The 9,063-nt window shown below is 50.5% G+C and overlaps 1 protein-coding gene across 4 annotated transcripts; it reads right to left on the bottom strand.

Moving 5' to 3' along the window:
• Positions 1-290: 290 nt before the first annotated feature.
• On the bottom strand, positions 291-7,391 carry LOC107228387 (GATA transcription factor 8). Of its 4 annotated transcripts, none has more exons than XM_020537560.3 (3): positions 5,456-7,391; positions 2,637-2,961; positions 291-1,975 (listed from the first exon to the last, which is right to left on the bottom strand). In XM_020537560.3, exons 2-3 carry the CDS (start codon positions 2,952-2,954, stop codon positions 1,025-1,027), a joined length of 1,269 nt encoding a protein of 422 aa, XP_020393149.1. In that variant the 5' UTR covers positions 2,955-2,961; positions 5,456-7,391; the 3' UTR covers positions 291-1,024. The 4 variants fall into 4 exon arrangements, with proteins under 4 accessions (XP_020393149.1, XP_020393148.1, XP_020393150.1 ...); XM_020537559.3 differs by having other exon boundaries at positions 317-1,975; positions 2,637-2,958; positions 3,170-6,400; XM_020537561.2 differs by lacking the exon at positions 5,456-7,391 and adding an exon at positions 3,170-5,053 and having other exon boundaries at positions 317-1,975.
• Between the last annotated feature and the right edge of the window lie 1,672 nt (positions 7,392-9,063).

Below are 9,063 nucleotides of genomic sequence, written 5' to 3'. Positions count from 1 at the left end.
GGGGAAACTCTTTAAGGGCTAATTTGGGAACCACATTTTTCCAATGGATTTTTATTTTTTTCAAGGGAAATTAGTTTATTTTTTTCTTAAAAATAGAAATTCAATGGGAAAATGGAGTTTCCAAACTAGCCCTAATAAGATATAATTCATGAGTACAAGCGTCATTTGAGTGTTGCGTTAATTCTTTGTTAGAATGCCCTGTATTGCAGGAACAGAGGGAGTAGATGGAGGCAAGACCAAGAGCAACTCTTACATAACTAATTATTGGCTAAAAGGTAGCACTATCAATATAGAAGAAACCAGACAACACTTATCAATCCCTAAGCATAGATGAACTGCAAAAAGAATTTTCAGAGTTCAGTATACCAAGTTCCAAATACAAACTATGATGGATGATGGCTGTCCCCCTATTAAGTTTGAAAATCCTCATGAATAATGATAGCAACTACCTGACCTGACCTGACAGAACCTCTCTTCTAATTAGCAAACCAACAAATTGCCCTTTCACCTGCTTCAAGCACTCTCCTTGTTTTTTTTCTAAGTGACTGACTGACTAGCTGCAAAGTTTCCTCTCTAAATCTGTCTCCCTCTGCTGCTGGTTTAGCTCTCCTTCTCACCTACCTAGCTTGCAAGCAACTGCAATTGCAATGCAGCAACCACTCTGACTCATCTATTTCTTCTCTCTTTTTCACTCTCTATACAAACAAAAAACATCCAGGGGGAACCAATTAACCAATAGACAAAAGGATCAAAGGTAAAATAACACTAGCCCCCGATGAGGAAAAAAAAGACCTAATGAACTAACAACGTCGGGACGCCCGGCGATGGATTGGGATTGGATGGATGCTGACACAAACCAATGCATGTGATGATGGGCGGGAGACGATCCATGGCGGTGACCGGTGAAGCGGTGATGATGACCATGATGGGCGACGACGACTGATGAAGCAACCATGCATGCATACATATATAGCTATATGGGGGACGAGACCGACCGACAGTCCGGCGACGCCATGCCGGGACGTCAATCCCGGCGGCGGATGAAATGGAGAAGGTCGCACGACGGGTCGCCGCTCCGGACAGCCTTCTGGCGCATCTCCACCACCCTCTTGTGCGAGTTGGAGTGGATGGACGGCACGAAGGTGGGGCTCGCCGCGGGGCGGTACTCCGGGAACAGACGACCGGACTTGTAGCGCACGCCGCAGGCGTTGCAGAGCGTCTTGGGCCCCAGCGGCCCCGCGCGCCACTGCGGCGTCTTCTCGATCTGGCAATGTGTGCACCTCCTGACGGCGCCGCCCTGCGGCTCCGTTTGCTCGCCGCCTTCCTCGTAGTCGGCGTCGCCATCGTTGTCGTCAGAAGAGGCAGCTGGCGCGGGGACCACAGGCTTCTTGGCCTTCTTCTTCTTCTTCATGGGCGGCGCCGGGTGCGGGCTGGACTCGGCGATGCTCTCGGGGTCCGAGTGGGCCGACCCGGAGGAGTACATGGGCGTCGGCACGAGGATGGTGGGCGTCTCCGCCCCGGCGCGCGCGGCGGCTCCGGTGAACGCGGACGAACGGGAGCGCTTGCTCCGTGCGCGCGCCGGTATGACGAGCGCCGGCGGCGGCGCCGGGCGCGGCGACACTGGCGCCGACCAAACATGCCCTCCGCCACTCCCACTCCCACTCCCGGAGAAGGACTCCGAGGAGGACGACGCCGAGGAGGAGGACGAGGACGCGGAGCCGGTGGCGCTGGCGCTGCCGCTGCCACCGCTGCCGTGCTCCAGCACCGAGATGGGGCTGGAGCTGCGGAACAGCAGCGCGTCCTCCATTTTGTCCTGCGGCAGCAGCGCGCCGGCCGCCAGCGCGGAGCTCTTCATGATGGGCGCCGCGCCGCCCGCCGTCGCGCCAGGGAACACCGGCTCGTGCGGGATGGAGGCGTCGTCGAAGAGCCCCGACAGCCACTCCAGCTGCGCCATGTCCATGTCAATGTCGTCGCACTGCAACCAAATGGGATCAGAATCATTAGTTGCCACGTCAGAACAGAAGAATCATGCGACGCGCCGTTGCCCAGCACCGACACCGACGCCGACGCCGACACCGACACTGCCAGCTTTGCTGCTGCAGCTGCTACTATCTGTCATGTTACTGCTCACATTTGCTGCTGCAGCAAGCAGTAACAAATCAGATTATCACTGCAGCAAACAAAACAATCATGAACGAACGAACGGGCCGGGCCCCACGTGTAATTTAGGTTGCGTAGAGTAGAGGGAACAGTTAGTTGCTGGGCTGGCGAGCTACCAAGAAAAGCGACGGGCCCTCCGACCGACGTAACACGGGTCCGGGCGACCGACGTAACACCGGGCGGTGGTAACTCCGATCACGAATCTCACCGGCCACCGCCCATCGGGCCGACCGACACCGCCCACTCCTCCTTACCCCAACCACCCAGGTCGTGGCCGATGAGACCGACCCGCGTGGCGTGTCCCCTGACGCCCGGGGCTATTTTGAACTCCGTTCCGTTCCGTTCTACGATGAATCGCACGGACAGTGCGAATAGAGTGGAGCGGAGATTTAGAAGAAAAAAATAAAAATAAAAGAAGACGCGTTCCATCACTACCGACAAGCAGGACATGGAGGGGGCGGGGGTCTCAGACTCACCGAGCCGATGTGTGCGCCGACGACGTCCTTGGTGTCGAACACATCGTTCCCCGCGGCGGCGAAGAAGGCGCTAGCGGAAGCGTCGTGCTGCGCGGGGGCAGCAGGCGGGGCGAGCGCATTGCCGGCGCGGCCGACGTCGATGATGCGCGCCGACAGCGGGCTCCCGGGCGCCGGCGCGTCCAGGAGGAGCACGGCGGCGGCGGAGTCCTCGTTGGGGAAGTCGAGGAGGTCGTCGATGTGGTCGAAGAGGTCGCCGCACGTCGCCTCCAGCAGGCTCTGCTCCCTCATCATGTCCTCCACGAATCCGCCGCCTGCCATCTGCCTGCTTCGATCGAACAAACAATACAATTCGGTCAGTCGCCTCCTGGCTGCGCCGGCTGGATATGTATCTGTATAATTTAAATAGTAAAAATTGAAGGGGGAACCCCCGACGCGGAATAAGATATTAATGCGGGAAACGCAAATCAGGCTGGATACGCATGCATTAATCACGCAAATGGAATGAAATGAAGGCAACGTCGATTATTTTGCACCTGCTATTCACTTATTCCAAAGATACGACGCCTGCATATGGACGCCGATTATTTTTGGCAGAGGTAGACGTTGCCCACCCAAATCCTCCTTCACTTTCAAAACATGAACAAAAAAATAGACGGGCGGCCTGCTAATCTACGACTCCTGCCAACTTTGTTTATATAGCAGTGCTCAAAATGTGATCTTTGATGAGCTGGGGGGCTGTAAACGAACAAATAGAAGAGGAGCGGGACAGGAGGGTCGGAGGGGGAGATTTTATATATCCCCCAATTTCAACTGAATTCAAGTGACGGCAGCGCGGGCTCCATGTGTACTCGGATGCGGTGCATGATGATGCGCGCCGGGCGCGGGGCCCACCCACCATGTGAGCAGCGCATGTGACGCGTCCATTTTTTTTCCACACTATTTCTTTATTCCGAAGCAAGCATATGCGACCAGATGGAAGCACAGTACATGCACGATACGGTAAAAATTTGAATAATATATATAGACTACTGTACTGCAGTAGTAGTAGTAGTAAAATAATACGAACAAACGACGGTGGAAAAATCGGAGCGTTTGATTGATTCACCACCAAGGACGTGCTGTGGTGCTTGTGCACCGGCGTAAAAGTCAAAGCGACCAGCACAAGGAATTTGTCAAAAAAGAGGGTGCGCTGACGCGGCGTGCTGCCATTGGTCGCGACGCGTCACTCGGGGCTGCCAGCTCAGCCGGCGGCTTCGAGCCGAAGCGGCTTCCACCCTCGGTAAAGTGGCTAATTATTGCCCAGGTCCTCCGGTGAGAACCCCGAGGAATTCTCGTCTGCCATTTTTCTTTAGGGCATGTACAGTGGAGAGACACCAAAACGGTTCTCCAAGCACAGGATACAACTAAGAGACTATATTGTACAATGGAGTGTCTATAAACGTAGTCTATTAATAAATACAGAATTAAATGTATTTGTATAGCATCAGATCGATAGAATAGACGACAAATTCGTACAGTGGGAAGTGAGGCGTCTGTTGTTACTTGGTTTACGAGCCAGAGGCGTCTCTTCACGGAGAGACGGCTCTAAGATTATTTTGCAAATAACCCACTAAAACACCTTAAGAGCCCCCACATTAAACACCACTGTACATGCCCTTACTAGTACTGCTATACTTGTACTACTCACTTCGTCTCAAAATAAATCACTTTTTATTTTTATCCAATCTCTATGCACATTTATATTGACGTAGTGATATAGAGAATTAAATGTATTTTTGGTCTTTAAATCAGATATAGTTATGTATTATATATTGGGACGAATTGAGTATATTTTATAACTAACTATTTTGCGTTGTTATCCGTGTCTTTTACTATACACATTTTTATCTTTTCACCCCTTCCAATCCAGCCAGGAACGAGCAACCATGGATTTGGACTTTTTCTTCTTCTTTTTTGCACTGTCTCCCTGTCCCCTCTGCTTCTAGAGAAGGATCCATCCAGACTGGAAGGAAGGAAAGGATGGAAGCGTATATCCGTAAAAGCATGGGGGGGATGCATGCAAAAGGTACAGACAAGGACGCTGTGGAAAACCAAGGCAAGGCTGCTGGGTCTGGAACGGAATGCCGTGTGACCCAGCATCCTCCGTTCCTCTTCCTCCCCTTCACCCAGTCAATTCCGATCCCACCAATTCACGCAGACGCGTCTGTCCATTTACCAGGACAACAAAGGCCCAGCCAAGGCCAGCAGCAGCAGCAGCAGCGCATCCGAAGATGTCCTTGTAAACTGCGAAGCTTCTGCAGCCTCCCTCCCTAGTCCCTTCAATTCCCTCTTAGCAAAGCAATTCTTCTGTGCAGTCTTGTAATTCGATTCAGAAACAACAGTCCAAATTGAAGCCCCTCTTTTTTGTGCAGTCTTTTTTTTCATTTTCTATCCCAGGAATGGAGTTTGAACTTTGAAGACGCCTGATTGAGCTGTGCAACTACAGGCATGTGCATGGGAATGGGATGATGAACCAACCGGGTACGGCAATGAAGAAGAAGCCGGCCGGCGACAATTCGCCGCCAGCCGAGCCAGGCCGGCCGGCCGGCCGGCTACTATCAGAAAATGGGACGACTCGAGGAAGCAAAAGGCAAAACAGAGAAGAGAGGCCAAAAACAAGCACACATGATGCGATTCTTGCTCCTGCCAGCGATCAGTCAGATTTTTTTTCTAGTTCATCGTATTCACGCATTTACCAATACCCATCCATGTGGCTTGCAGGCGAAAATGGCTAGTTTTTGCACATGATAAGCACCGCCGGCGATCGACTGATGACTCACCTGTGAGTTCGCCGGAAACGGTCGACTGACGGCTCACTCCTCCCTTCCTCCCTGGCCTGGGTTGCTCGGTGCACCTTTTTTTTTTCTCTCTAGCTCCCAGCTACCTCTTCTGCCCGGCCGGCCCGTTGCACTCTTTCTGACGAGAAGCTGTTGGCGATCACGAACGCCTGTAAATAAGCTAGCTAGGGACAGTGGTGGGTGGAATCGGGGTGGTGTTAGCTCTCTCTCTCTCTCTCTCTCTCTCTCTCTCTCCTACGGTTGTACTCTTACTCCTCCTGCATGGCTAGCTTGGTGGCAAGCAAAGCTGCTGTGTCGACGGACAGAGCGAGGGCTGAAGAAGATGATGAAGAAAGTTGCTGGGTGGCTCGTACAGCTCCAATTCTAAGGAGAAGTGTGTACTCCTAACAAGAGAGGGGAGGCCCGGGGAATTATGGGGAGCTATATAGGTGGAGGTAAATGGAGGAAAGGGGTGGGAGCGGGGTGACCTAGAGGTGCGTGGGTCGGTGGAATTGAATTCCTGCCCCTCTCTCTCTGTCTGTGTCTCCTCCTGTCCCTTCTTCCTCCGGACTGGCCTCCTCTTAAGACAGAGAGGATGAGTAGGAGGAGAGAACAAGATTGGGAGAGTGTATTATAGTACTATACACACATGCCAGGCGATAGGGTGAGCTCGATCAGAGTGGAAAACATAATCGAGGGATTATTAATATAGGTTGATAAAATTGATAAACTATGGGTGGCAGAACGTGCGGGAAGGTAACTGATGAGGCCTACAGCTACTGTTTCTGCTTTGTTATCAGGATGAGATAGAGCCATAGAAGGGGGGAAAGCTAGGATGTGCTGGATAGCTCCTGGGTTTTGAACGCTCGTGTTGGTGGCCAGGCAGGCAGGCTGAGACGACGGAAGTGGCGACCCACTCCTCCGCTTTTACACTTGAGACGCGCCCCTCACCCCTCTCGTCGGTCAGGACGACGACGAGGAGGAAGAAGAAGAACACGGGCTAGCTAGCTGCAGCTGGCCCAACGGAAGGAAGGACGCGAGGTTCTCTGCGTGGTGCAACCAGCAGCCCAAGTCGTAGCTGGTATAACTAGTTAGGCCGGAGTACTAGCAGCGACGTATACTCACTGTGTGCGGTGGTTAACGTTAATGGATCCAGCCCTGCCGGATCTTTTACTTGCGCCACGTCGTACACGCGAGCAATCAATTAGTGCCGGTCGTTGTATTAGCTGCACCGCACCACGCCACTTCCACTAGTGTGATTCATTTTTTTATCTTTTTTACAAAAACAAAAGGAATATTCACGTTTATATAACCCTGGACGAGAACTAGTACGTACTCCATCCAAAAAAAGATGATATCTAACACAGTATCATATTAAAAAAATATTAAATTTACCAAATCTATATAAAATTAATAATTACCATACTATATATTCTCTCCGTCCCTAAAAATATTTCTGTAATTAATTTATTTTAATTAAAAATTTCTTACATCTGTTTAAAACACTAGCTGCATTCGTATCTCCAAATAAGTTTGTTGTAGATAAATAAAATCTATCATGAAACATGTTTCATACAATATTTAATTAATAGTAGACATATTAATACTTAAAATCATATATTTGGTAAAATTTTAGGTTCTTTAGCCAAAAATATATCTAAATAGATTTACCATAATAATGGTGTCTGTATACATAATTTAATTATACTTTTTTGTATATTTTTTGGTAAATTAAAATGGCTTGACTTCTAGAAATAAGAATCGCAACTTTTTTGTATATAGGAGTAGTACGTACTATACATATAAACATCATATCTTTTAATGAATGCTTATGATTTAAACAAATATACTATATATGATTTATTATAGATCTAATGAATGATACGTGTTTAGTATGGTAAATTTGTATTATCATAAATAACCAATAAACAATGGTGATATTCAATATAAATGTATTCATTGGGAGTAAGTTTTTTTAGATTAAGTTGTTAGGCTATTTTTGTATAGAATATTAAATATGTATTTCAATTTTTAGGACCATGTATAAAAGAGAGCACCTTAGCTCCACCATGTAGCAAGGTTAAAGCACTCCTAAAACATAACCATATGTACCAAAATTGCAAAAAAAATGAAAGAAATTTGGCGAACCTAAAAAACTGGGAACGAGAAAACCACAAAAAAAAACGCAAATTTCCTCCGAGATTATTAACCCGAACGAGGAGTGAGGGAGGACACACGGTAGGTAAGGCAGCTTCCCTCGCTGCTAGCTGTCATCCCCCCGCCTTTCCTGTCGTGACGTTGAAGTTTCCTCGCCCCTCGTACCATCTCTCTGTAGTATCTCCTCTCCTTTTTTTTTTCCTTCCACACACACAACTGGAGAGAAAAAAAAAAAGACGGGAACTCAGATCGGTTCCGCTGTGCACATGGCACGTGAGGGAGGCGCGAGGCCGACGACTGGGCCTACTGCTCCACCACCACCACCACCACCTTCCTTTTCCCTCCCCACGCCGTGAACTAACCGACAGCCACCGCTAGGCCTGGGATCCTCTGCGGGCGCCGCGTGAGCGTGAGGGAGAGGAACCATCCGCGGCGCCCATCACGCTACCGTCCGCGGCCGTCGTGGTTACCGCCTCCCCTTGTCCAGTTGCACGGAATAACCATCCCATCCCGCCAGGGTGTTTGGTTGCCCCTGCTAAAGCCTAGTTTGGATACTCTAGTAATAAGTGGGATTGGAGTGGATTAAGATGTATTGAGAGAGTATTTGATCTATTAGGGATTTGTACCCTCTCCAATCCCTTCAAAACACTTCAATCTCAAAGTATCCAAACTAGGCCTAAAGTTTAGCCCGGGTCACATCAAGCGTTTGACTTTTAAATAGGAGTATGAAATATAGACCCAACCAACTGGACTAGATTCGTCTCGTCTTTTAATCTTCGGCTGACAAATTAGTTTTATAATCCGACTACATTTAATACCCGGAACGGAGGTTCAAACATTCGATGGGACAGGGGCTAAATTTTAGTTTGGGGTAACCAAACACCCCCTAAAAATCGCGGGCCGGCCGCGTGCGGCTCATTGACCGCCGCGGCTGGGTCCGCCTCCGCCTCGTGGCCGCGGTCCGCTGACCCGTATCCTGTACACACGCGCGCGGCACGCACCCCGGCAAACGAAGTCGCGGTCGCGGGCGGGCGTTTCGGCGGCAGCCTGCCGGCTGGGTCGCCGCCGTCGCAGCCGCGCGCGCTGCCGGGCGGGATTGGCTTGGTGACTGATTGAGTCGAAAGGGACGCGTAGCGTAGCGGCCTTGCGTAGATCGCGTGCACCAGTCGACGGGCCGGGGGTGGACGCCTGCCTAACCGGTCCGCAGCACACCTGACACCTCACCTCCGTTCATTTCGTTCTGGCCCGTGACCCGACCCATGTCGTGCCGTACGAGGACAAGCATGTAATCGTGCTAATGTACTGCGTTTACAGTTGAACTGAACCGGACACGTTGCTCTGCTACTACATACCCTGTCTGTCCCTGGATTGTACGTCATACGATGGCAGGCAGTGCCACCGACGGCTGCGGGTGGCGGATCGCATCGGCACCGAACGAGCGATCCGGGCGAAAT

Source organism: Zea mays, chromosome 5, assembly GCF_902167145.1.
Source record: "Zea mays cultivar B73 chromosome 5, Zm-B73-REFERENCE-NAM-5.0, whole genome shotgun sequence".
In the NCBI taxonomy this organism is placed as follows: Eukaryota; Viridiplantae; Streptophyta; class Magnoliopsida; order Poales; family Poaceae; genus Zea; species Zea mays.
This window is presented reverse-complemented; position numbering and strand designations above follow the sequence as displayed.

Bases quoted from the DNA above. Each gene is read 5' to 3' on its own strand.
- LOC107228387 (XM_020537560.3), bottom strand. From the start codon at position 2,954: ATGGCAGGCGGCGGATTCGTGGAGGACATGATGAGGGAGCAGAGCCTG. The intron at 1,976-2,636 runs GTGAGTCTGAGA...ATTTGGTTGCAG, and splicing joins TCGGCGCACACATCGGCTCG to TGCGACGACATTGACATGGA.